Genomic DNA, 27249 nt, shown 5'->3' on the forward strand with positions numbered 1-27249 from the left:
GCCACCCGGCTGAACAGGCCGTCCGCTGGGCCGCACTCACACAGCGGTTCCCACGGGGCTGCCCCCTCCGGGCGGGTGGGCACAGCGCGCGCTGCCGGGGGGATGCCGCCGCGAAGCACCCCCTGGGGGTGACGGCCACCAGCTGAACTTGCCCCCTGAGCTGGCCAGGTGCCACGTGCCCCCGGGGCCGTTCCTGGCGGGTGCGGGGTGGCCACGGCCCCACGCGCGCGCATCTGCGGCCCCGGAGCGGCTCCCCCCCTGCCGCTGATGTTTCCCCGCGCGTTTGGCCTCGGGGCTGGGCCGTGCAGCGGTTCCCGCGTAGTCCCTCGGAGCTGCTTCCCGGCGGCAGCGCCTGCCCTGCGGGTGCCGTACGCCCGTGCTTACAGGCGCCCCCCGGCCCCGGGCACGCTGCTCTCCGTCCTGGGCCGGCTGCGGCCGAGCGCGGGGGCCCCGCGGGCAGCGCTGGGCGCCGACGGGGCCCCCTGGGGGGGCGCCTGCTGGCCTCGAGCCTTTCTTCACGCCGGTTACCGCGTTTTTAACGGAAAGCCGCCCCCTCGAGCTGCGCGGGCCGAAGGCTCCCCATGAAACGGCTCTCCCGCGAGCGCACGGCGTGTTGTCCCGCGGCGGGGCTCCGTGGGGCGGGGGGCACCGGCACGGCGAGCGCTGCCTGCCGCACCGCGCGGGCCGGGACTACAGCTCCCGGCGTGCCCCGGGGCTCGAGCCGGCCGTCCCGGCGTGCCCCGCGCGGGCGGCTGTGCCGGGCGTCCCGGCGTGGCGGCCTCGATGGCGGCGGCGCCGCCGGTCTATGTGTACAGCCCGGAGTACGTGGCCCTCTGCGACTCCCTCTGCAAAGTGCCCAAGCGGGTCAGCGCCGCGCCGAGGGGCTGGCGAGGGGCGGCTAACGGGCCCCGGCGGGGGGGAGCGGGGCGTTGGGAGCGCGGCGGTGAGGGCGGAGGGCGCCGCAGGGAGGCCGCCGGCCCCGGGACAGCGGGAGGGTGCGGGGAGCGTGGGGGAAGGGGCAGCGGTGGGGGCGACCCCGGCCCCGGGCAGGAGGAGCGCGGGGTCGGTGTAGGGGGCTCGGTTCTCCCCTCGCCGCGCCTCGGGCAGGGCGGCAGCGCGCGGCTGCCGCGCGGAAGTGGCGCTCCCCGGTCGCCCCGCGCCGCCGCGCGCTGCCGCGCCTTTTCCCGCCTCGCCGGGGGTGCCCCGCGCCCCCCCCGTGGGGCAGGGCCTGCGCAGCACGTGCAGGCGCGGTGCTGGGGGCAGCCACGGTTGTGCCTTCCCCGCCAGTCATTCAAGCCCCGGTCGCTGTACGTCTGTCTGCCTGCTACCCTAGAGCTGCTCTCACGCTCTTACTCATCTTTTTTAGGCCAGTATGGTACATTCGTTGATTGAAGCATATTCCTTACTTGACCAGATGAAGTAAGTGCTCTCGTTTTCCGTGAAGAGAATGTTTTCTTCTCTGCTAAGGTTTGGAAGTAACTGAGTTGCTGCAAGTAACTGTCCCTGCTGGCAGCGTGATTATAGGACCCCACGCAGTGTATATTTCTAGGACCTAAGGAAAATCTGCTTGTTTTGCTAAATGGGCAAGATTGTGGTATTATGGCAGGTGCAATTTAGGGTTACCCTTCCTGGTCCAGTGGAGTACAAATTGCCTTGTGCTTTCTCCTTAGAGCACGCTGTCACCCAGTGCTCTTGTGGCTCTGAGCAGAACCGATCTAACTGTCCTCGTTGGTGCTGCTCTGAATCCACTGGCCAGTGCTGATGCTGAGAGGGACTGTGTTGTTTTGCTGTGTTGCGATTGGTTTGGGAGACTTTTTGTGAGGTCTCAGCAGCGGTCAGGAGGGATGACCAGATGAATTTGAGGTGGAAGAGTGAGAACCCTCCTGCCCCATTAGGCCCTTGATGCTGGGGGATATGAAGGGGGTAAGAGGGATGGGAGGAAGGCTTAGTTCAACTTCTTGCGTAGCATCTCATAAAATCTTTAAAAAAGACCATGCTGCAGTTCAGCAGGGCCACAAAGTCCTGTTGGCACTTCTTCCTCTTTTAAAGGATTTTTTTTCTTTCTGGTCAATTTGGTAGCTTGGGAAATGGCTGCTGTTTGCCTTGGCATGGGGTGAGAAGTGCTCAGCACCTGGGCTAGCTAGAGCTGGGAGCTTCTGCATTCTTCCAGTAGCAGTGGAGCTGTACTGGGTTGCCTGACAGTACCCCTGGAGTCTGAGGTTTGGAGAGGGCTTGAGCATGTTGTAGGATTTATTTAGGCAGATTGCAAAGTGCCCAAACCTGGGAAAGGTGGTGTGCGAGTTGGTGAGGACGGAGATGGTCTCTGCTTTGAATGCATGTGGAAGTGCTGCTCAGCTCTTGACCCAGCACTTGGTGTCTTGCCGCAGCACTGTGCTGGGCCTGGATAGCATACTCTGGGTTTTTTTACTCTGTTATTTCCTCTGTGCGTGACCAGAATGTTGGATCTGCTGGGGATGCAGAAAAGGGAAAAAAAACTGAAGCAAAGTGGAAAGGTTAATGCAGTCAGCACCTTGTGAACAAAGTCAGTTCCTTGTTGGGAAGGCCACAGCAGACAGTGCCAAGCTGGGGGAAAGGCCTACTCCAGCTCAGTGAATAGCTTTCTCACTCAAAGTGATAGTTCAGTGCAAGAGGAGGAGGGGGTTTTGTTTGCTTTTTCAACAGTGACTGCTGAAAGAAGGCTTCTAATCTGAGGAGGTTAAATCTGGGTGTTCCAGGCAAACTCTAGAGCCTCTTGTCCTGACATGCTGCCTTTCTGCTCTTTACCTAGGATAGTCAAGCCAAAAGTGGCCTCCATGGAGGAGATGGCGAGCTTCCACACAGATGCCTACCTGCAGCACCTGCAGAAGGTCAGTGAGGAGGGGGATGATGACCATCCGGAGTCTGTGGAGTATGGACTGGGTAAGGATGCATGTTTTCAGTGAGAGATTAATTGAGCGTTGGGTCCAGGATGCTTTTTTGCTGGAGCTGAGGTTAGACAGGGGGGTGAGCTCAGGTGGGCTGCTGGTTTTTTTTGTGGAGGGAAACACTCTTTGATGGGGTGTTGCTGAACTGCGACACCCAGCAATCACCTGTCAGGCTGGCATTTTCACTGTTGCCAGCAGAAGGTACTGTCAGCCTCAAACTGTTGCTCCATGCAGCTCAGCCTGTCCCTTGTGTACTGGGAGCCAGCTGCTGCTGCTTTGAGGATCTTTGGCAGGACAGAAGGCCCTTGGAACAGAGCTGAGATGGGCTGCTGCAAGCCTGCGGTGGCCGACAGCACGTGTGAGCAATGGCCTGAAGCTACAGCCAGGGACCAGAGTGGCTGCTCTTTGTCTGGTGGCTTTGCTTACATATTGAGCAGAGGGCTCTTGCCTGCCTGAACTTAAAACAGCCTGAGTGATGCAGTAGTTAAAGCAGGCGAGGTGGCTGTGAGTGTTGTCTTTACTCTTGGGAACAGGAGGAGTGACCCAGCACTGAGGCAGTGGTGCAGGTTCTGCACTGATCTCATGAGTCTCCCCTAGATCTGTCCTTTACGTTTCTGAAGCTGATCTGTCTGGAGGCAGAGGAGCAGCCCTGGGGTCACATCTTGCTGGAGAATGGCTCCAGGCAAGCTGCTATAGGTGAAGATCATATTCTAGCTATAGACCTGCAGTGTACCTAGGCCCGTCTCCTTTGTGGATGTCTGTTTTTACTGGGGAGATAGACCAGTGACCGTGTCAGGGCTTTCCTTGTAGAGCAGACAGAGAATTGAGGGTGGTTTTGCAAGACTGGTATGAGGGACCAGTAGGTTGGGTGAACCAGGCACACAGATCAGAACGTGGTTCAAGACCCATCTGTGGATGATTTGAGGGCAAGGTAACGTGTTAATTATTGATTTTTGTGGTGTGTTAAACCATGGCTGGCCTACAGGTGCCCACCAAGATGCTCTCTCTCTCCCCCCTTCTCAATAGGGTAGGGGAGGAAATAATAATGGAAAAGGTCAGAGGTCGAGATAAGGACAGTGAGATTACTCACCATGGGCAAAAGAGACTCTACTGAGGGGAATTAATTCAATTTATTGCCAATTAATAACAGAGTAGGATAGTGAGAATTGAAAACAAAACTAAAATCACAGTCCCCCTCATCCACCCTTCTTCCCAGACTCAACTTTACTCCCAGCTCCTCTACCTCCCTCCCCCTTGAGCTGCGAATGGGAGTTGTGGTCAGTTCATCACACATTGTCTCTGCTGCTCCTTCCTCCTCACACTATTGCCCTGCTCTCGCACAGGGTCCTTCTCAGGCTGCAGGTGGATATCTGCTCCACCATTCACCTCCATGGGCTGAGGGGGTACAGCCTGCCTCCCCATAGTTTTCACCATGGGCTGCTGGAGAATCACTGCTTCAGTGCTCAAAGCACCTCTTCCCCCTCCTTCTGCACTGACATTGGTGTCTGCAGAGTTGTTTCATATATTCTCACTTCTGCTCTGCAGGTTTTTTTATCCTTTCTTCAGTGTTATCCCAGAGGTGCCACTGGCATTGCTGGTGGGCTCAGCCTTGGCCAGTGGCGAGTCTGTCTTAGAGCTGTGTGTCTGACATGGGGGCAGCTCCTGGTGTCTTCTCACTGAAGCCACCCCTGTGCCCCCTTCGTTTGCCACACAAACCAAATACAACTTTTTGTCCTAGTTTCACCCCCTGAATCTGCTGTGCGAGTCCAGATCTGGTGCCTGTTCTGACGGTTTTATGCTGCAGCTTTTTTATTGTGCCTGAATCAGAAAGTTATAGCAGTGGTCAAAGAGATATAGCTCAAGACAAAGAGAATGTGCTGTCCCCAGAGGAAAAGGTCTGTTCTATCTGACACACCAACTCTTACCTGCAGGTTATGACTGTCCAGCTACTGAAGGGATCTTTGAGTATGCAGCAGCTGTGGGAGGAGCCACCATCACCGCAGCCCAATGCCTGCTGGACGGCAAGTGCAAGGTAGCAATTAACTGGCCTGGAGGGTGGCATCATGCAAAGAAGTAAGAAAACAATCTCTTCCCTTGTGTTTTCTCACCTGGTGTCTGAACCCTGCCTCCTAGCTCCCAGCTTCCCTGTGAACCCTCAGGGTGCAGCAATCCAGCTGGAAGAGAGAGTGAGGGGTGAGGGAAGGCAGGAGGCAGATAGGAAAGAAGCAGAGTGTAGGGCAGGGGCCTGAGAGTAGGCTGGTTACTGCTCAGTCCTGCTGCTGTCATGGATTATGAGGCAGGTCTAGGGCAGACATGTTCATAGGTGTCCTGCCATCCATTGATACTTGGTTATCTTGGGGAGTTCAAGTGAGAATTGATTTTGCAAAGTCCATAGAGAAGGGCTGTGGAGCGGGAAGTGATTGGTGTGGCTCCCAGCTTAGAAGAGAATGGCAACATGGTAAAATGTTGTCCAATGTGTTTTGTGTGGCACTTTTTGTTTGAAACAGTGCAGGACTGACCTCTGGTTTTCTCCATGCTCTGTGAGTGGCTCTTTGCTCTGAACTGTAATGTCAGTAGCTATCTTCCAGAACAAGAGAAGTAGTAAAAATTTCACCCCTGAATCCTGTGATTCTGTAGTGGCAAGATAATTTGTTTCCATAGCTTTCCCATTTCCATGGATGTATTTTTTTATTTTAACTTGGGTCTCCCATCTCCCAAAACATGAGACCTGCCTGCAACTGCAGACAGGAAAGCACTCCCACCCCCAGCTAACTGGCCTTTGCAGTGCTGTTCTGTTTCCCTGGGGAGCTCCAGAAATGAGCATGAATCACATGTCTAACTCTCACAACTTGTACCTGAGTGCACAGGTTTGTCTTCTTGCTCCAGTGACTTTTCTGACCTGGCAGAGAAACTCTGGAGATGTAACAGTGGTGTGCAAATGCCAGCAATGAAAACGTCTCATCAGGACCCTTTTCCTTGTCAGCACTTGCCAAGTGTGGGTTCAGCTATGGCTTGCTGAGAAAGGAGAGAGTTTAGCCTGGCTGAGCTGAGCCCTCTTGCTCTTCACAGGAGGGATGGCTTTTTAAAAACCTTCTGTTCTCTTTTGTCTTTGATTACATGGTTTGCAAAATGCCTGTAACAGAAGAAATCTTAGCAGTGTTCCTGCTGCTGAGCTGTGCTATTAGCACTGTTCTGGGAAGCAAACAGTTTGTTTAAAAAATGTGTTTAATGTTTACTGATCCCAAAGGAGCTTTCCCAGTCACTCCAGTGAGGTGGCGTGGGATGCTGCAGGGTAGGCAGCAGCTGTGGTAGGTGCCAGTCTGGCGTGAAGGTCCAGCCAGACTGACACCCAGCTGCAGGTGCCTGGTGCTAGGACCTGCATCCTAGCAAAATATGTATTGTTTTGTTAAAAAAGACCTGCTGTCTGGTGGCTTAGTTACTTTCCAAGGTCATAAAGGTAAGAATGGTAACCAGTGCCACCTGGGGCTTTTGAAGCTCCCAGTTCCCTGATATGCCTTTGGAACAGAGGGAGAGATGCTGACCTGGTGCCTTTCCTGACCCAGCCCTGCCCAGCCTTCCAGCAGTGACAGTCTGAGCTCTGCTGCGTGGATCTGGAGGGGGCGGAAGTCCCAAGTGCTGGCCCGGAGCTGCAGCTCTGATGCTGGTCAGCCTCTGAGCTGGTGTCCTGCTCTGCTTGGCCTTGAGTTTGAAAGAGATCGTGTGTTACAGCATGGAGAGAGTATCTGTGAGATGGCATAGTTCACTTTGCTTCCTTCCAAACTGGGAAGGGGGGGAGGACTATGGTGTGTAGTCACAGTTAAGGAAGGTTCCCAACATACCTGCTAACATCGCAGTTCTCAGCATCACTGTAAGTGAACAGAATCACTGGGAAGCATCTGTGCTCTGTGACATTTGCAGGGAACGAGACAAGTGCAGTTCTGCCACGCTGTGCTTGTTCCTTGCTGTTTCCAGCTGTTGGCTGAGCAGAGAAGTATTGGGGAAAAAGAGCCAAGTGCTGTGGGTGAAAGTCAAGAAGCATTTCCAAGAGGCACATCTTAGTTCCTGGAGTTGTTTGAGCCTGGGGAAGAGGGGTTTGGATGCTCCCGTTGCAAAGTATAAAGCTTTGGTTTATATCTGCTGTCCAGGGCTGACCTAGGAGTGTATATGGGCTGGTGCCAAGTGGTGATGGGAACTTGACATTGAAGCAAGTCTGGAGCAGGGATTAAGAAACTTTCTTGTTCCTTTGATGCCAGCAGTGCAGAAGCTGCCCCCTGATGTATGTCAGGGATCAACCTTTCCATGCAACATCTGTCCTCTGTTTAGCTGCTGGGGCTCTCTTCTGGCTGAGCCCAGGAGTTGTATTGTGAGGGCTTGCATGTGGGGCATCCTCTTTGCATTTTCATGGGGAGGAAGGGAGAGTGGTGCTTTGAGTAGAGGCTTAACCTTTACACCCCAAGACTTTGGAACAGAGTGGCAGAATGCTGTGACTGCCTTGAGACCTGCCTTTCACTGTCAGGACCTTCCTGGGAGCTGTGACCTGGACAGCAGCTGTGGAGTGGCTGCCTGCCTGTCCCTGTCTGTCATTTGCAGGAAGATGGCCAAGCAGGACTGTCCTGGGGCCTGTCCTCTGGCTGCAGGGGGAGAGGAGGTACAGCAGAGAGTGGTTTTGGGTCAAGTGGCTCTGAACTTCTTTAAAATGTCTCAGGTGCAGAAAGCTAACATTTTATTTGTGCGGCAGTGAAATGGTCAGCGGTACCCTGCCAAGCCCCCGTGGGTCAGGGCCTCTCTGCAGCAGAGGCAGCTGATGCTTTACCAGCTGCAGCAAGCCCAGGGTTGAGAAGCAATAGGCACAAGCAATCATGTTCTCTGTGCTTCCCAGCCATGCTTTGAGCTGCTCCTGCCCCATCTCCTGGTTGCTGCTGGGCCTTTGGCCAAGGCTCTTCATCCTCCTCTGTGCCCCTGTGAGGTGGAGACTGGCAAAGTAAAAATGACAACACTGAGGTCAGTGGCAATTATGTTGGCAATATTCATCCTCACAGATGTTGTTTTCACAGAGATGAAGCTTCTGGCTTCTGTTACCTGAATGATGCTGTCTTGGGGATTCTGAGGCTACGCCAGAAATTTGACCGTGTCCTTTATATCGATTTGGATTTGCATCATGGGGATGGTAAGGCCCAGCACAGGCTGCAAATGGCACAGCCGTACAGACTTGGAGGAATGGGGGAAGTCAAAGCCTGTCAGGGCAGTAGGGCTTTACCTGCTGCAACAGCCATGGCTTTGCCTCCTTTCCATGCAGTCAGGTTCCTTCAGTCCGTTTCTGCCTTGTCCTGCTTTATGGGTTTGCCCTGTGCAGCTCATCAAACCTCTCGAGGGTCTAGACAGCAGTCTTGTACCTAAAACAACAAACCGTGTGTTCCCATTCCAGTAATCCTCTTGGCCAGTGGCTCTCCAACAGACTTCCCTTAGCCCCTTGTTTCCCATCCCAGCAGAATAGCTGCTGACAGGGTTTTAATTGTTTAATGCCACTAGTGCAAGAGGGAAGCAATTAGTAGTAAACAGTGCTTTTAAAAGAAGGCTTGATGCTATAAAACTAAAGCCAGAGCTGGCCTTGCTGAAACTGCTTTCTCCTTCAGGCACATTATTTCAACACCATTTAACATTTCCTGCTCTCCTAAATTTTACGGTGTGTTTCATTTTGCTCCGTTTTCTCCTCACATTTGGTTTCTTTTAAGTTTTCTGTCACTTCTTTTTCTCTCCTCACCCCTACTATTTTAATACAACTTTAAGGAAAAGAAAAGGCATGTTGAACCTCAGCAGCTCTGGGAAAAAATGAGAGAGCCCGATAACTCTGGTTCTAATCAGAGCCAAGCTCTGGCCAAGGCATCCCTGCTCAGGTCCCTCAGCCAGCCTCGCAGGCCAAGCAGTGCAGGCGAGGGCTGCTAATGTGGGTGTTGACCTGAGGTAGTGAGATCCATTCAGTACTGATTGGCATGAGACCTGCCAAATTCTGTGTGACCTTTGCTGCAGGTGAATTCAGGTCTCTGTTGATTAAGGATGGATTAATTGAGCCATATCTGGTTTTCTGCTTTGTTCATTCTGTTCCTGCTCTGCTTGCTGCCCTGTGTTTGAGTGACTCATTTGTGTGTTTAGACTTTGTCATTTATGTGAACAATGTATGAAAAGTTTTTTCTTTTCCCTTTTGTGATAGGTGTTGAAGATGCCTTTAGTTTTACTTCAAAAGTCATGACTGTTTCGCTCCACAAGTTTTCACCAGGATTTTTCCCAGGCAAGTTGAACTTGTGAGGTTTGTGCTAATTGATTTCACGCATCACTGACGAGGCCCCAGCCCAGGCAAATCCCATCCCATCTCTCCACCAGAGGTGTCTTGGGGCCTCTCCTGTTGTCGCAGGAGGAGGAAAGCGGGAGGAACAACATGGTTGCATTTTCCCCCTTTCTGGCTGTGGCTAAGATCTGAACAGAGCCACTGCTGGGTGGCCACCTGCAGCCCTTGAAAGCTGCATGACAGAACTGGGCAGAGGACAAGAACCAGGTCTGTTCAACCCCTCCTTTATCAGTGGTGATAAGTGAACTTCTCCATAAGTAAGCCAGAGTGCCTGGCGCTCTGCTGTCATCTGAGACATCCCACACATTTCTCTTGCTGCTGATTCCCTTTCCCTTGTAATTAACTATGGGGTGTTTCTGTTTTTCAGGCACAGGTGATGTGACAGATGTTGGTCTGGGGAAAGGTCGCTATTACAGCGTGAATGTACCTATTCAAGATGGCATTCAGGATGAGAAATATTACCAGATCTGTGAAACGTAAGCCCTCTTGCTCTGTTTACTTGGATGAGATTTTTAGAGAACAGAGACTGCGCAGATTTTGTTTATTTACTACTTTTAATTACAGTCCTTCCTTAAGGCTTGCTCCTTCCCCTGTTACAGTTTTTGATTGCAACAAACATGGATCTTAAAGAGGTCTTAGGGGTCTTGTCAAAATCCGTGGGCAAACTGAACATACAGAGGCGTTTACGGGTGGCTGGAGGGTCTCTTTGCCATGGACCAGCCTTCTGTGTTTAAGGAGAGACTGAGAAGGGACAAGTATTTTTTTAGCTGTGGACTTAGGACTAGATGCTTTTATTTCAAATAAATGCTCTGAGCCCTGACCATCTGTGGAAGATATGCTTTGAGGCTGAGGTAAAAGTGTTTTCCAAGCACCTTTTGTCTATGCTGGAGAAATGCAAGGCTGAACATCTGCCAGTGATTGAGCTGCCTCCTGGCAGGCTCCACTATCACTCAATTGGTGGTGGACCTCACAAGCCATTGCCCATGTCAAAACTGGGCTGCTGGGCTTGTTGTTTTCAAGAGAGGAGCCTCAGCGCAGGGCTGCACGACATGGTAGCACATCCATCTCTCAGCTTGAACACTTGAGTGCTGAAACCTTTCCAGACTTGTAGCCTGTTAGGGCAGTCATGCTGTGGCCATGCCTCCTGCTAGCTTCTTGGTGCGTGTCACTGCTGGTGGTAAAGCATCCCTCCTCCTGCCAGGGGACGTGTTTCCAAAAGGCATGGCAGCCTTAGGGGCTGAGTAGGGATTAGGGGCCCAGTCAGGAGCCCACTCCATGTATTCCCAGGTGAAGGACTCCAAAACCTACCATAGGTTCCAAGCTGTACATAACCAAAGCATCTACAAAGAAATTTTGACATCTCATGGGCAAAGACGGAAAGTTCTGTCCTGATTGGGAGACAGTCGTGTGCATGACTGTGGGTGTCTCGTCCAGCTAATGTCTGAGGATGACTGCCTGAGCCTCCCAAACCCATGGTGAGATTGGAGTGTGTGACTGCCTCTGACCTGGGTTTCTGCAGACAGGCTACACCCTGTGCAGAGCATTTCCTCAAATTCTTCTGTTGTGTCACCATGTTCATGGTGAGAGGAGACCTGCTCCCAGGCAGCTCTCTGCCCCTTGTTGAGGTGGTGCCAGATCAAGCATTCCCAAGCAAAAAGCCCGGGAGACACTTCAAAACAGTCGCACCTCCCTTGGCATTGGGGGGCAACTGCCTCCCCTGTCTCGGTGGAGGCTGCTCTGCTGTAGCAGAGCGATATAAATAGGTGGGTAGGAAGTTTGTACTTGGAGTCTCAGAGCATGTGCACTTTGAACTTACATCTCTGTAAGTTACAGGACTTATGTTTGATTGCTTTTGTTCTAGTAGATAAACTATCCTGCTTTTGAGGTGGTGTGGCACATGGATAATTGCCTGTTGTTTCTGGAAGCTGAACAATGTAGGTTCCAATTGTTCCAAATGTACTGCTGCAGTACGTTGTTACTAATAGCTACTGTGTGGAAGGGGGGCCAAAATGTGACATTATGTATTTTCTGGGAAGTCTGATATCTTTAAAATTTTGAAGACAGAGGCAACCAGGGATGAAAAGTTTGAGATGCCATGAGAGAGACAACACCAAAGCTGGATGCTGAGTTTCTGTGGTATGCTCTGCTCGTGCAGAGGTGTGTCCCAAGGCATGTTCCCACTAAGAGCCCTCTGGGAGCCTACCTGCTCACATAGTGTCTCCATCAAAAGAGGAAGCTGTGATGGGTCTGGCTAATTGTAAGCATCCGGAATAGCCGATTTCCTTGATCACCTTCCAAAACTGCCCAAATTAATGAAGGAAATTTGTTATGAAAAGATGTCGGTAATATTATTAACCTTTTGAAGACTTTTTTTTAAAAAAAAAGCAATATGTGAGAAACATTGCAAGTGCAGAAAAGTAAACTTAGAAATAGTCCAGAGACGTTCAAAAGCGTTATCTTTGCTCCAAACACAAAGAGAAATCTGAGTTGTTTTAAATGGCTGTAGTGTTTTCCTTGATAAACTCACAATTAATTATAGCTGAAAGAGATGACAAATAGCTGATTAGTTCTCTAGTATTGTCCAGAATGTTTGTTTTTTTAAAAAAAACCAAACAAAACCCCCAGACAAATACACACCAAAATCTGAATGCTGTGTGACCTGTCATTATAAGTGATGCAGGGGAGCTGTGTTAGTGTGTAGGCATGGATCTAGCAAAACTGTGCTTTAGCTGGTGAGGCTGGACTGTGTGACGAAGATCTGCTCAGGTGGAAGTTGTGATGTGTCCATAACGTTGGTGGAAAACCCAGTTAGTAACATGGGTCATTTACAAGGAAAGCATGTGGGACCTTTGTGGCACCAAAGGCTTGTCTGCTATTTAGAAAGATAGTTTTTCTATTTACAATGTCTTAGTAAAGGAAAACAGGATGACTGTGGTGGATGCGTTGCATCCCAGCAGCCAGCTGTTTCGATTCCTTTGGCCTCAGCCGCCATAGGTGTGATGTAGCATGTGTGATACTGCCTTCTGGTGGGACCACAGGCTGGTGTCTTGTCATGCCTCTCCCCATAGTGGCACAGGCAGAGTGAGGCTGACTGTTCTCAGGGCACAGTACGGGAGCAGTGAGGCCAGTTCCCCCTCCTCTGATCTGATCTGCTTTTTCCTATTCTGCAGGCTTTTTGCAAGATGAAGAATATTTTGTGTGGCTTTTTAATTGGTTTTTTTAAATCCTTCTAAGTGAGGGTTTTCAACCTCTGTCGGTATGTGGGCACCTGCAGGGTCCCAGCATGGCTCTGTAGGTCCAATTTCAGCCTCCTGATGGTCAGCTCTCTGTCTTTTAGTGCATCTTGTGAAGCCCTTAGACAAGCACCAGATGAGAAAACCGAGATATTTTTTTTTAAGCAAAAGTTTCCCACTTGCAAGAATAAGACTAAAAACAGAGACTGCTATTTTCTGGGAGGCTGCAGTATTGCTTTCACAGTGCATCCAGCTTTGCCTGTTCCTAGCTATGATGGGTTGAAGGTGTCTACTGATGTATCTTTTCCCCTGTTTCAGTGTTGGGGAGGCCAGCAGAGAGGTGAGCGGCCTCTTCCCAGTGAACTGTCAGGCTAAAGCAGACAACGGTGGGGGAAAATAAGATCCAAAAAATGGAGTGTGTGATAAAAAGCTATTCCTGTGTGACTGTCAGCATCTAGCAGGACTTTTTCATGTCATGCAGGTATAAATGGAGACTTCTGGGGAGTGTGCCTGCTCCCTCTAGGTGCTGGGTGTACGTGGCGTGAAAATCACCCTGTGGCCTGGAAGTCCTGCAATATGTGAGGCTGGTTGTGAATCTGGTCCTTGGGTGTAGGCACTGAACTGTACAGACCTCAGAGAGACTGTGTTGTTGGGAAGCTCTGGAGATTAGGGATGTGATTGACAGCTGGATTTGGGATCTTCTTGGAAGGGACTGGTCTTTCACATCCTGTTGCTGTAAGGGTTGAATACAGTATGGGGTGGGCAGTGGGTGTGGGAGACCTAGCCCACCATCTGGACTTCATTGGCTGCTTTTCATTGTGCAGCAGAGAACAAATCTGCAATGTTCTTCCAGACTCTAAAAGTTAACAATACATCCATAGTCCCACAGACTTTGCAGAAATTTCATGTTCTGAGTTTTTAATGATTTGGGAAGAAATTCTGAAACTTGGGCTGAAATTCCAGACCCCTGCTTTCTTTTGAAAGGTCCCAGGTTTTAACCCAGGGAAAAGTGCTGAGCACAGTGTGCAGCAAGAAGGGAGATGCGAGCAGCTACAGACAAATGCTGTCACATCAAGGAGATGTTTATCATTTGGGTAATGTCTGCAGCATGCTTTGAAAATGAAAAGCCCTGGGAGTGAGTAAAATTTGTTTAAAACTCCTCATGCAACCAAGCAAAAACCTGCAGGGATGAGCCAAAAGACTTTTCTCAGTGCTTGCTGGGAGACCTTGCTAAGAAACAGTAGGAAACCTTGGCCTGAAGTGAGTTTCACAGGGGACATAATAGAAGGAATCATGAGAGTGACTGCATTTTGGTGAAGTGGCCGTTTTTGCAGATTGAGATTGGTGAGGGGGCAGGGGACTCCCAGTCTTGGCTAATGATAGATAAACTTTACTCTCTCTCTGTTATTTCATATGCATCTGCCTGTTTATGATGGATCCCTGAGGAGTGTAAAGCCTCCTAGAGAAAAAGTGAGCTGGTGGAACTGGCTAATGTCAGCTGCCTGCCTAGCAAAAGTAGAGAAGTGTGTCTGAGGGAGGTGGGGGAAGAGAGACCCAGAGACAGCTCACAGAGGAGCTAGATGTGCTTGCAGAGAGGTCTGAGTGCCGGCAGTGAAAGCCCTCACCGGCAGCAGACAGTGTCAAGGAGCCAAACAGTGTTTGAAGAAGGCTGGTTTGGTCCTCCTTGCTCCAGGGAAGGGTGGTACAACATAGGCCTTGGGCAGAGGTAGAAGCCCCTGTCATCCATCCTGTCCTTGACATCTGCCAAAGAGAGGCTGCCTGCAAGTCCACTTCAAGAAGGAAGCTTAGGCCAGTTTGACTGCTCTTTCCTTGGCACTCTGATTTTCACCATCTGCCTCAGTTTGCTTAGTTTGTTGGGACTGTGTGGACAACAGCCTGGTAGCTGTCAAAACATGAGTGATGTGAGTAGCTGTTGGCTGCCTGGCCCTGCTGGGTACCTGGGGTGTTCAGGCAGTGCTGCCATACCCGAGGGGAAATGGAAATCCTGTTTCCCCCCAGGCTCCCATGGTTGGTCTCAGGTGGGGGTGTGTTGATTTTTTCCCCAGTGTGCGCCAGTGTTTCAGTAGTAAATCTGTGGTGCTTGTAGAGCTGATGGCCTCAGCCCTGCAGGCATCTGCCTTGGCAGACTGCACCAAGCTCAGTGGGGTTCTTTGTCTGGGTGCAGTGACTGGCTAAGTTTCTTGGGGTGACTGCTGGTAAATGCAACCTCTTTGTCACAGGGAAGCAGCTCTCATTTGGCACTGCAGTGGTTTCTAACTGCCTATCAAATAAGAACTGGCAGTGCTTGGATTTTCTTAACCAAGGCAAAAGCATTTATCTCAGGGATCACATCTGTTTCTACTTGAGCAGAGTAAAAACACTATTGTGAAAGGAACATGCTTTTCTCCATTATTTGCCCTGTATTTGGGGCTTTGGAGCACAGTGCTGAGAACAGGATTATTCTCTTTGTGGTGTTTATAATATTAAAAAACTCCTGGAGCAAAGTCAAATGTCTGACATGCCTGATTGCCTTCTGCAAGGGAGAATAGTTCTAATTATCTCCAGATCACTGGCTCTGCTGCACCCTAGCATCTGCTAGAGCCAGGGGAAAGGTATTCCTGCTTCAGGAGCCATACAGGAGAGAGGAGAATGAGAACCTAGACAGCCTTGCTCTCTTTGTTCTGTCCTGTCCTGGTGAGAGTTGTCTGAGAGTTAGGGATTGTGTTTTGTTTTTGTTTTTTTTCCAGACTGTGTTCTTCACCATGAATTTTACAGGGGAAAAAAGCCTCTGTATTGGCTTGTAGCCCTTCTGCTCAGTGCGGCCAATGTAAATGTGTGGTTTGATTCTACCACTAAGCTGATCAGGACTGGATCCCCCTCCCCCATGTTCTCTGTGATGCTTTTGCTTTCATCAGCCTTGTGATGAGCACTTTGAGAGTGAAACTTACTGCAGGAGAGTAGCAGAGGCAGAAGACTAAGTGGGAGCAAGGAGGGGAGCGTAAGTGGTATGAGGGTAGTGGGAGCAGAGAATGTGGAAACCTTGAAAGGCATCAGTGGATCTGAAGAACTAAGACCATGCTACCAGCGGTGACCAGCGCTATCTCTCCCCTCCACAGCGTGCTGAAGGAGGTGTATGCTGCGTTCAACCCAGATGCAGTTGTGCTGCAGCTCGGGGCAGACACCATCGCTGGAGATCCCATGTGCTCTTTCAACATGACACCCGAGGGAGTGAGCAAGTGCCTGAAGTATGTCCTGCAGTGGCAGCTAGCAACTCTCATCCTGGGAGGAGGTGAGTGCATGCACATCCTGCTGTTCACAAGGAAATGGATTTGTCATCCTGTGACCCTTCCTCAAGTGTGTACCCTTGGGCTTGGCATTGACTGGAGTTTGGCAGAGTGACTGCTGGGCAGTGTTAACCCTAATGTTAATTCCCATCTCTGCTGAACAGCCCTTCTGCATTTCTCTTTAAAAATGAGCACTGTGTTCCCAAACCTACCTCGGGCATCAGGCAATGAATGATTTCATCTGGATTCAAGCAGAGGCTTGGGAAAAGGAATGGCTGCCTGCATAGTGCAGCAGGGCTGTGATATCCCGCGAAAGCTAAGGTTGACATAGCTCTGCCATGTTGCATAACCAGGTGCTTGTCCAGGAGGGAGAGCACAGGACAGACAGACTTTCTGCAACAGAACGTTTCAGATCAACAAGAGCCACTGTGTGCCAGGGAGAGCCCACAGTTCTGTCCCTGAGCTGTGTTGGCTCTAGCTGTTGTCCTTTTTGAGACGGGGGAGATCAGGTATAGCATGTTAAGCCTAAAATTTAGTGTGCCTAATGCACTTTGTTTTGAAAAGGTTAAGAGTGTTCAATCCTGCTGTGGCATGTCTGGGTATGCTGGAGGTGGCACCTGTCAGGAAAAAAGAAACCCCAAAACCCTTGTTAAAAAAATGGGGAACAGCTATTTGTCACTCATGAGAACATCGAAGGAGTCTCCCACCACTGCAGTTTGTTGAAGTGGAAATTGGGGGAGGAGCCAATACTTTGGCGGGGGGACCCCACAAAAACCCTCCAAACCAGCCCAACCTGAAGGGGAGGGAATGGTGAAAAATATGGTTTCCCTCTCTTTTTAAATGTGGCTTTCTCTCTTTACTATTTTAGTCATCCTTGCTGGAAAAAAATCTTATTCTGAATCTCTTGCAGGATTGCTTTCAGCTAAGGTTTCTTCTTGTGGGCTTGTGTACTGTTACCATGGAGGTGACCATTACCACACTGGCTGAAACCTCATTAACTTGTAAAGCAGTTGCAAGTTGTACTAATGAGCTTCACATTTGTCCTCTCAAACATGACAGTGCTGAAGAGCTCACCAGCAAATGGCTGGGCATGTGCATTATCCTTTGTGGGTCAAAGGTGGCATTAAAAAGCAGGAATCCCCCATCTCTGCAGCTGCCCTTGCTCTTCTCTCCTTGTTACCTGGGGAGAGGCAAGCACATGGGGCCGGCAGCTCATGCTGGGTCTGAGATGGTGGCTGGAAGAGCCTGGCCTGTGCCACGCTGAGTATGACTGGGGTTCAGTTTGGGAGGTCTGCCCTTGCAGACCTGACCTCCTGAACTAGTAGGTGCAAAATGCAGATTTTGGGCACAGCTTGAGTGGATGAAGTAAACTGAATTCACGTAAACTGTATGTGTTGCACCTGCAATTTGTTCCTTCCACTAAAATCTCTTCCTCTCTTCCCCTTCCCCACTTTTCCTCCTCCAAAATCACAATTCTTGCTGGTGACAGGAGGCTACAACCTTGCCAACACAGCTCGCTGCTGGACATACTTGACTGGGGTCATCCTTGGGAGAACGCTGTCCTCTGAGATCCCTGATCACGAGGTAAAACTTTGAGAAACCCTTCCCACTCCTTGTGTGAGAGCTGAGTTGTTCTCCTTAATCCAGATGGAATCCTTGCTGCTCAATGTTTTGTTGAGACAGTCCTGTAACAATAACACAGTATCCTAGCAGCATAGTGGATGCTTGTTCCCCAAACCTGAGGCTGGCCGTATCTTTTTGCAAGGGATCTCAGGTGCCAATAAACTCCACTCTCAGATAATTAGAGAGAGAATGGGGAGGGGAAGTCACCTGTTTGCTCAAAGAGCTCTTTAGGATCTGCACTTGCTTTTGCCAGGAAAGAGCCAGGCCTTTCTCAAGGCTTTAAATTTTAGCCCTGCTTTCATCAGCTTACAGAAGGTACCAGGTGCAACTATGAAGATTTTCTGACCAGCAGTCTTGCAGTGGGCCATGGTGCCGGGTGCTGTTTGCGATCACCTATGAGTTGTCTCAGGTCTAGTGCTGATGCTTTTAAAGTCTTGAGTGGGGCTGGACAGCTGGTTGGAGGGACACAATCTAGACTGAATTGGGGTGGAGGATGCTCACATTAGGTCTCAAACTACAGATCATTATTACTGACCCTGCAGAAACAAACCTGCATGTGAAAAGCAGTTCAAACCTACAGCGACTAGAGGAGAATTATGGTTTTGCCTTTGTCTAAGGATCTCACAGACCAGTATGCATGAGGAAGTAAAGCATTTATGTGGATTGAAACTGGAGATCCGTCATTACAGAACCTGGTGATTAGACATGCAAGGTGTTTCTTGAGAGGTATTGTGCTTAAATATGATCCTTTAACCAACTTCCTGCAGAAACAGGTTTTAAACAAGACTGGATTTTTCCTATATGTGGGAAGTGAAAAGGGCGAGGCTGTCTGTAAGAATTAATTGCTGAAGGTGGTTGGTTATGTGTTGTTGCCCTGAATGATTTATTTGTTGTGTTAATGATTCCTGCCCTGAAGGACAAGAGCAGTGTGGGAATGAGTTGATTGCAGGATGTCCCAAGGTTCACGGTGGGGTCCTGATTGCTCTGGCTATTCTTTCTCAAAGGTATTGGTATCCCCTCCTGGGCTGGCCAGCGCTTGGGCTGCAGAGCAAGTTGTGGTGATGCTGGTGGCCGCCTGTTCGGGTTCCCTTTGCAGTGAAACTGTGCTTATGGTTTTGTTTCCAGAGATGAGATGAGCTGAGCTGCTCAGGGTTTACCCTGGAGGAACAAGTTCCTGGAGATCAGGCCAGCCTCGGTTTTGGAGCTTTGGTGCAGCACTTGAAGAGAAATGAGCTGGAGGGAGGGGAGATGTGGGCCGCCTGGGATGAAGCAATCACCAAGCGCTGCTATTCCCGCTTGGGCACCTATAGGAGGGTTTTTATGGCAGGCTTCTAAAACCAAGTGCCTGCCATAAGCAGGTGCATCTTGACTCCTGCATCATGGAGAGGATTTATTTAGTAAGAATCATCTCTGGGGTGGTGACAGTAGCCAGCAAAGCAGCTGCTGAAGATCAGTAAAATAGCTGCAGCACTTACTGAATGCTTCGTCATAGCTAGAAGGCTCTTAGGTGAATGGAATTTGCTGTAGCTGAATTGGGAACAGTCAGAAGTCCACAATGCTCTGCTAGAATATACATCGGGTCCAAAAAGAATGCTGGAGACAATGGCATGCGAGTTGTCCGATTGTTTTAAAGCCTGTAGCCACGGTCTTTGTCAAAGGTAATAAAGTAGCCTTGGTGATAAAGTGACCTTGGTAATAAGAAATAGCCTTGGTACATGAATTGAATGGTTCTGGATCAGACACCAGCTAAAAGATTTTCATGTCAGTAAGCAGGGAGCAGTGGCCTGCCTTCAGGGAATCTGCATCTCTTTTGGGACCTGGAAGAAGTGGGTAAGCAAACTGCAGTGAGGTTCAGATTCCCCAGGGTTGAGGAGTGGTGACATTGTGTTTGAATAGCAGGAGGTAAAGTACCCCGAAGCATGGCCCTTAGGTTGGCATACAAAACTCTTGAAACTCTCTCCTTACAGCTCTGCTCCTAAGTAGTAGAACAAGGATGTATGCACCCTGGCTTTGAGGCATTGATGAACTGCCAGTTAAAAGGCATTTGGACGGGTGTTCCCTGTCAACAGGTTTATGCCATTATTATCTGCTACAGAACCTGCTGGTGGTTGGGACTGTCTTGCAGGTGAAGGGGTGATCTTGGGCTATAGTGTGTTACCCAGGAGCACAGAACGCCCTGCAGCCGTGTAGGGGTTGTGCTGGACCAAGGTGCAAGCCAGCTGCCACACTTGTATTTTGGCCTGCAAGTGGCCACTGCAGGCTGCTTCACAGTCAGGAAGGTGGGTGTCCCTGGTCAGGTGTGAACTTTTTGTCTCTCCTAGATGGGTACTAGCTCATATCCTCTGGCAGGAGATCAAGTGCTTCATTTCTAGCCTCGCCAGTAGCACCAGATGTTATTTTCCATTTACATTTATAATCCTGTTCTGAAATGCATTAAGCAGTTTATGTCAAGTACGCTGAAAGGCAAAGACACAGACTGATGCTTACAGTTTTGCAAGAGATTTCCTTTATCAGTTTTTAATGTTTTCTTACTTCTTCCCATCATTGTTGGTCTGTGGTTTTAGCTCTTGAACCACAACCAAGATCAGCAGTTTCTGAAACCAGCTGTCTTGACAAGAATATTGAAGGATTGTCTTTGTTTTCTTTAACATAACTGATGCAGTTACCTGTTGCCTCCTTCCTCCTCAGCTGGATTATTTCATAATGCTGAACATAGTATTTACTTGCACAGGAGTAAGGGTCCCTCTTATGTCTTCCTGTTGTACGCAGTGAGGCTCTTTGCATTGAAACAGAGATGTCCAAACTTTGCTAGCTGAAGGGTTAGGTTGGCCGCTCGCGCTGAGCCTGGGAAGCTGTGCCTAGCAGCCATGGGGTACATTGGCCCACACTTGCTCTCAGGCTGCTACACATAGCGTAACACTAAAGACAGTGCAGCGTGCAATGCTGAACCGGCTTCTGAATGTCCATAAGACTTAGGAGGAGTGGCTGGGATCGCTTGGTTTCTTCAGCTTGAAGAAGAAAAGGCTGAGAGGGGACTTTATTGTGGTCTACGACTTCATCAAGGAGAGCAGTGGAGGGGGAGATGCTGATCTCTCTGGTGACCAGATATAGGGCACACGGAAATGGAATGAAGCATTAGTAAACTAGTGTGAAATACTTTCATAAACAATGTTGAGATCTTTATATAAGGTGTGATTTCATTTTGGTGGGGGTTGCAAAATGAGGAAGGCTGAGGGAGCACAGCATCCTTGTGTGTGGTGTGAGCAAGATGGCCTGGTGGGCCATAGCTCATCAGGCAGAGCAATGTGCTCTCAGCCCCAGCCTTCTGGCTTCTGCCGCTGCCCTCCTGAAGATTATTTACTGGGGAGGAGTTGAAAGTTGCTCTGTTTAGCACCCAGCTGGGGAGATTTGCCTCAGTGTGATCCTGCTTTTGCAGGAGTAAAGTGTTTTGCGTGAGATACTGTGTACATCCAGGCAGCAGCAAGCCTGTGGCATGTCTGGTGTTGGGGCCCTGGAGTGGTGCTCGCAGGGCACTTTTTGAGTGCAATGTGTTGAGGGGAGAGGTGTGGGCAGCTAAAGGAAAGGGACCACCAGCCAGTGACCAGCACAGGGGGTGGGGGTGGTAATACAGGGTGCTGCTACTGTGGGAGGAGGTGCTGGGGCAGACAGTCTATGCCAGTTTGTAAAGGTCTTTACTCTTGGCTCTTGGGTTCAGTCTTTTATGTGCTGTTCATGGCTGGGCATCAGAGGCAAGCTGTGGCCCTGCTAAGAAACTGCAAACTGAACACAGTCACGTTCCTGAACTGCCCCTGCCCCTTCTCCCAGGGACTCCAGGAGGGTTAAAAGCAGCAGCAGCAGCAGCTCAGCCCTGTTGAGGGAACAAGAAGCACTTTGTACCTGCTGAACAACCTCAGCTCCACCCCCAGCTCCACCAACTGCCATCACTGCTCCCAGAAGTGAGTGAACAGGAGGCCAGGCTTTTCCGAGGGAATGCAAGGGGCTTGGGGCAGGAAGTGGGACATCTTGCATTTGGGGGGGTGGGGGTGAGCATAGGCGGCAGTTGTCACAAAGCCCTGATGGTTAAGTGAAGCTCTTTTGTTGTTTCTTGCCTGTCTGCTTGGGCATGTTCCAGTGTCTGCTGGCCACTCAGATGGTGTGGAGCTGGGTGTCTGGTGTTGCAGACAGCAATTGCCAAAAGGCAACAGCTGTTCTGCAGAGCTGAAGAGAATTAGGAAGTGGAGTTGAGCTTTCTGTAGCATAAGCCAGTTCCCCTTCCCAGCTCACAAGAGCTTTCTTCCCTATGTGCTGCAAGGAACAGTTGTGTCATGGTTATGTGCACTGTGTGTGTTTCTCTTTCTCCCTTGGCCTGGACACCAGACTTTCCTTGATTGGCATGTTGCGATGGTCTTACGTAGCATGGGAGTATGCAGTCTGGAGAATGGTACCTCCTTCACCATGTCAAGTAAGCGGTATTGTCCAGGAAGCTGTCAGTCTCTGTCTCCTCTCTGCCACAGTAGCTGATAGCAGATGCAGGGAGAAGAGTATAAAGAAAAGTACAAACACAGAGTTTCTCTGGGTGTTCTTCCAATTTTCTGTGGTGTGGCCAAGAAGTATCCTGCTGTCTCTGTCCCATTGGTAACGTGTCAGGCTTGGTTTGTGATTCAACGTTATTATGGTACTTACGTGTTTATGCTGGTCCTGGGGGCAGCTGTGGGTGTTCAGCACTTCTCCAAACCTATCCTGGTCAAGTGAGATTCTGGGCAAAAAGAAGAGCACAAGGCAAGCAACTAGCTGTTCACGGTGTGCTTTACGCGCCTTGCTGAGTACATGCAAGAGAGCAGGTAGCTGCTTCTTCAGGGTGGCATGTTTGGGGACGTCCTTTTGGTTTCTGTAATTCCTTGCGCTCCATCTGGTATTTGACAGGGCTGAATTTGCTGAGCCTCTGGTTTGGAGCAAGGTGAAGATGCCTGGTTGTATGCCAAGTTGTGACCTGATATGCACCTTGCATGTGGTGACACAAAAGGCTTTAATCGCACAGTTCTTCATTAAAATCCTACCTACTATAAATGAGGCAGGGGCATTACTGCTCTGCCACCTCGGCCTGACTTACCTGGAGCAGGTTCATCCCCCTCATTGAACGAGGGTGATGGGTCCACTGTCCATAGCACCGAAGTTTCAGGTGATGCAAAGGTCTATACCCCTGTAATGGATTGAATTCACACATGTGCAGCAGTCTGTCTGCATTGTCTAAGTTTTCTGTCTTCTGGATACTCTTCAACAGTCAAGGAGTCATGGGTAAGTATTCCTGCCCGTTGCCCCCTAGCTTGTGTATTACACAGCACGTGACTCTTTACAGTGTGGAGAAAATGTGGTGGGTTTTTTCTGTGTGAGAGGATTACTAAAAGATACCTATGGGGTGGGGTATACTGGGCTAGTAACAGTTACCAGGATTTTAATGAAAACTGGATATGGAAAAAAATAATTACTTTTGGCTGTCAAAATTCCCCTTTCAAAGTAAGCTGGCACCAAATACAGGAATGTTCCTTTTTGTTTACATTCAAGGGCTTTATCTGATTTGAGATAATGGAAGCAGTTAGGCTTCTACCACTTCCTCTAGGAAGTTCCACTTTTCAAAAATATTTCTGTTGCAGGAAACACTCAGATTTTCTGGTTGATTCCATCAGTTTGGTTTTGTCCCAGTATCCCTAGTGCCATCTAGGCTGTTTTTAACCAACTCTCAGGGCTTAGACCTCCCAGCTGGAGACTCCAGCAGCTCCTGTTGCAGTGTAAAACTTTTGTTCTTCCCGTCCTTTCTTCCTTGGTAAAGCTTTTCTGGCCAGCTTTCAGTCTCATTAGAAACTGCGTCTTGGGGTTTATAGCTTATGCTTTTTTCGTACTTTGAAATAAAATGGAAAGCAGTACAGATGTGCAGCAAACTTGAGAGTGATTTCTCCAGCTGATTTGTACTCAGTTGCTTGACGGTGGTTTGGGTCAGTGCCTGTATGTCTCTTAGAAGAAAGTTGCTTTGGGGGTTGCTGTTATGTCTCTGAGGTAGAGACAAATACAACAATTTCTGATTACTTGGTCCCATGTTTAGCTGAGGGTGTCTGACAGAATGGCTTTGTAATAACATAACAGCAGCAATAAACACCTTCTTTGACATGGTTTCTAAAGACTGCCCTGGCCTGAGGAGCAGAAAAATTGTTTTCCGAGAGTGGAAGGCTCTGTTGAAGCTCAGCTTACAAAATCCCCTCTTGATCCAGTCTAAATTTGGGTGCTTAGGTAAATGCAAGTTCCTTTCAACACAGTGACACTGCCGTATGCAGGAGGCAGGAACCTTGCTGCAGTCAGCCAGCCACAGGTGATCTACAGTGAAGCTGACATCCTTTTACCGATTGTATAAATAACTTAGTCCCAAAACAGGATTACAATCAAAGTTTGCAATTTATTAAGCAAATGGAGGCAAGCAAACAGCGTTGGGTGCACCGGGAGTCTCCACTCCATCAAGACGCGCTCTGTACAAAATTTATTTTTGGTTTGTATTTCCTAAACTAATACATATTCATAGCTATTTCTAAGAAAGGGTTGGTTTATGTAAATGGATCCTTGGAATAGGCGTGTACTTCGTGGCGCATGCTCTTTCTGTCTCCGAGGGTATCTGGTGGTCGGTGGATGAAGTCAGCAGTCTTCCTCGGCTCACCCTTAGGATGACCCTAGATTTTACGCATGCGCCCTGTAAACTTCTCTTACCTAACACCATGCGGTTAGCAGCTCAGCCTGCATGTCAGGGTGTGTAACCAGATGTCCTTTGTAAGATACAGGAACTAGGTATGTAGCCAGGTGTTCTTTGCAAGATACAGGAGCTATACACATTGATCACTCCATTTTTCTTAAGCATGTGGTTATACAAGGGTATGTAAGACAGAAGGTTACATTTCATCATGCGGTCCTAGCATTGTTCTATATTGACACGAATCAAGTGAACACATTTCACACAGATTGTCCTGTTTTCCATGAGATCAGAAGCCATGGCAGATCCCACGTACTTGTAGGCTTGTCTTTGCTGCAGCTAATGCCTTTTTAATTTGGATGCTGTCCCCAAGCTGGCTTCTCTCCACACAGAGCAAACTGCCCAATCCTGCTCTTTTGTGGGCTTTCAACTGAGGCTACAGTCTGGTGGCTGCTTTGCTCAAACTGGTAACTTTTGTTAAAACAGTTTGTCAAAATGGTCTTGTCACTAATGGAGGAAGAACAGTCAACTGGAAACACTGCCAACTGGATCTGTTTACTTGTCAGCAGGAAATTAATAGCCAAGGCTGATAAACCAGTGAAGCTGTGAAAAGGCCGGTCTTTGTGTTGGATGTGATGGTTAGAGCTTGGGACCAGGAGGGGCCAGCTGGGAAAATCCTCTACCTTGCTCATTTGCAGGGGGCATGAGTAGCCTGAGCATGTGAGGGCCAGTGTGTGACTTCTTCCCAACTCTTGTTTTAGCAACTGCAGTCTCTGCCTCTGTTACATCCCAGCCTTTGTGTGTATTAATCTATGCCTGGTGAATCTATTCCTCTTGATGTGGGAATCCCAGTTTGTTGATGACACTCGTGGGAGAGTCCTTGTACACCCCATGTTGGGGCTTCCTGCGGTTCAGCTCTTCGGCATATCACTGTGTCTTCTGGTGAGGGATGGCATGGGCTTTGGCATGCACAAGAGCAGGAGTTTGAGATCTACTAGCCACTCACCCTTGGGTGAATGTGCAAACCCTGCCTTCATGCCAGCGTGGGATAGCTTGTACTGGATCATGTTGTGCTTCTCCCTCAAGAAAGAGTGTTCCTCCAGGGCTGGGAACCTCCCACTTCTCAGGAACACTGAAACAAGCCTGATTTCTGATGAAAGCTGTGAGGTATGTACAGATACCAGTCTCTTCTTGGAAGCCTGCTGCTGACCCCTGCCTTTGGGACACAGCACAGTCAGAAGTACCCATGTCCAATGGCACATGCGGAAAAGGCCTTTAGCAGAGAGAGATGCCCCTATAATAAGGTAACTGCTGGTACTTGTCTGGAGAGAAGTCACTGCAGAGAGCACTCTCTGCTGTGAGTGTGCCGACGTCGCTCCCTGTGCCAATGCTGATGGGGAGAAAAATCTCAGGCCTGGCTTCCTTGAGACCTCTGTACTGCTTAAGGGCATAAAAACCTGGCTTCTTGTGCCACTGCTTGCCAGCCCCTTCATGATGAAGAGCTGCACATGAGCATGGCAGCACATGCCCCCCCCCCCCCCCCCCCACTTAATGTTCAGGAGAGAATGGTGGAGACTTGGTTTGGGGCTCTTAACTCTGAGATGCCATGGGTGGGTGACTATGTGGAAGAGGCAGGCTCCATCAAGCAATTTGATCCCCAGGATGCAGGTGTCCTCTGCCTTCCCTCAAGGGTGTCCGTGTGTTGTGCAGTCTGTCTGGGGCCCTACTCCTGCCTGGCTGTGTTTCAGCTTGGATGTGGGGATGGCGGCATGTCCTCTGGCTTCCTCTGAACCACGGAGAGGGGCACATCAAGACTTGGCTCTGTTTAAAAAGTCATGGAGTAAACCAGGAAAGCCTTGTGTAAACAAAAGCAAGCTTTATCCAGCTCCACATCCATAAGATGACTGTTGCCTTGTGGAGGTGCTTGGACAAAGTTAGGATGAAGCTTCTGTTCTTGGCCTTTGCTAAGGGAAAAGGCTCCCAGCTATCAGGCAGGTTCGCTGATAGATGGAGGCAGGGTGTGCAGTGCAGGGCAGCATCTCTATCAGCTGCCTTGGGTACAGATGTGAATGCAGACAGGCCCACGGAGCACTCTGGGAAGCAGCTTGCCGCTTTTGCACTGCTGCGCTTTCTACGAGGGGAACCGAGTCTGTTTAAAGTCAAACAGCTCTTTGCAAGCTGTCTGTAGAAGGGAGAAGCCAACTTTGGAGTTGACGTCCAGAGTCATTGAGGACCTTTTGCTCTCTGGCTCCTCTTCACGGCTCTGCTTTACAACAGAGCTATCTGGAAGACCGGTCTGTGCTGGTCACAGTTGTCAGAACAGAAGGTAGTAAAGATGGTTGATGGCAAATATGGTTTTTGGAGGACACTGTTTGGATTAGTACTTGCACACCATCCTTGGGAGCCATAGCCCATCTTGCTTTGCTATTTGTTGAACTTAAAATGTGCTATCTATCTTTTCTAGCAGGCTTTCTTGCATCAGAGTGTGACAGAGAGCAGTCAGATGCCAGGCAGTGCTTTGCCATTGCCTTGTTCCAGAGCCTGGACAGGGACGTTCCTATGTGATTTTTGCACTTGGATTTTTGACTTGTCAAATTGGTTTAAACCTTACAGATGTCAGATTTGCAGAGGAAGGAGTGTTTTACTATGTATTCAGTATGGGGCACTTCACTTTGTTGGGAATTCTTCTGTTCCCTTCTCTCATTCCATGAGTCATTGCATTTAGAGAAGGCTTTATTTTTTCCTTTAGATGGAACTAGTCAAAGGTAACGTAGTTCCTCACCTTGCCGCTGGTGCAGGTTTCAGACTAGCACTTTGTGGGGTAGCCCCTTTTCTGTGATAAAGAATGAGATGACGTCATCTTGCATTAATCCTGCAGAGATTCTTAACAGGAACTCCCAAAGAAGCTACAGCTGACTGGTTTTGTGTCTTTTTAGAGTCCAGCTAATCAGTATACTTCACCCTCTATAATCTCTCCACGAGGTGCTCCAGGCTGCCTGCATTGTGCTATTGGGATGGGGCAGCATATTTAAGGTGAAGTGGTAGAAGCAGATTTGGCAGGAAGAAAAGTCATGAAGGAAGACAACTGGTTTGGAAGCTAGTGGGTATGAAA

General features: G+C 49.6%; 1 protein-coding gene across 2 annotated transcripts in view; it reads left to right on the forward strand.

Moving 5' to 3' along the window:
• Positions 1–733: 733 nt before the first annotated feature.
• Positions 734–27249, forward strand: part of HDAC8 (histone deacetylase 8) — a 38328-nt gene continuing 11812 nt past the window's right edge. Inside the window, exons 1-9 of one of the 2 annotated variants that reach the window (XM_055817989.1) lie at positions 734–864; positions 1367–1419; positions 2789–2919; positions 4856–4997; positions 7979–8091; positions 9133–9210; positions 9635–9743; positions 15617–15789; positions 17274–17368. In XM_055817989.1, coding sequence (XP_055673964.1) covers positions 784–864; positions 1367–1419; positions 2789–2919; positions 4856–4997; positions 7979–8091; positions 9133–9210; positions 9635–9743; positions 15617–15789; positions 17274–17368 — 975 coding nt within the window. In that variant the 5' untranslated portion in view covers positions 734–783. The remainder of the gene's footprint in view (positions 865–1366; positions 1420–2788; positions 2920–4855; positions 4998–7978; positions 8092–9132; positions 9211–9634; positions 9744–15616; positions 15790–17273; positions 17369–27249) is intronic. The other variant, XM_055817990.1, reaches the window with a different exon arrangement.

This window comes from Falco peregrinus, chromosome 13, assembly GCF_023634155.1.
Source record: "Falco peregrinus isolate bFalPer1 chromosome 13, bFalPer1.pri, whole genome shotgun sequence".
Classification (NCBI taxonomy): domain Eukaryota; kingdom Metazoa; phylum Chordata; class Aves; order Falconiformes; family Falconidae; genus Falco; species Falco peregrinus.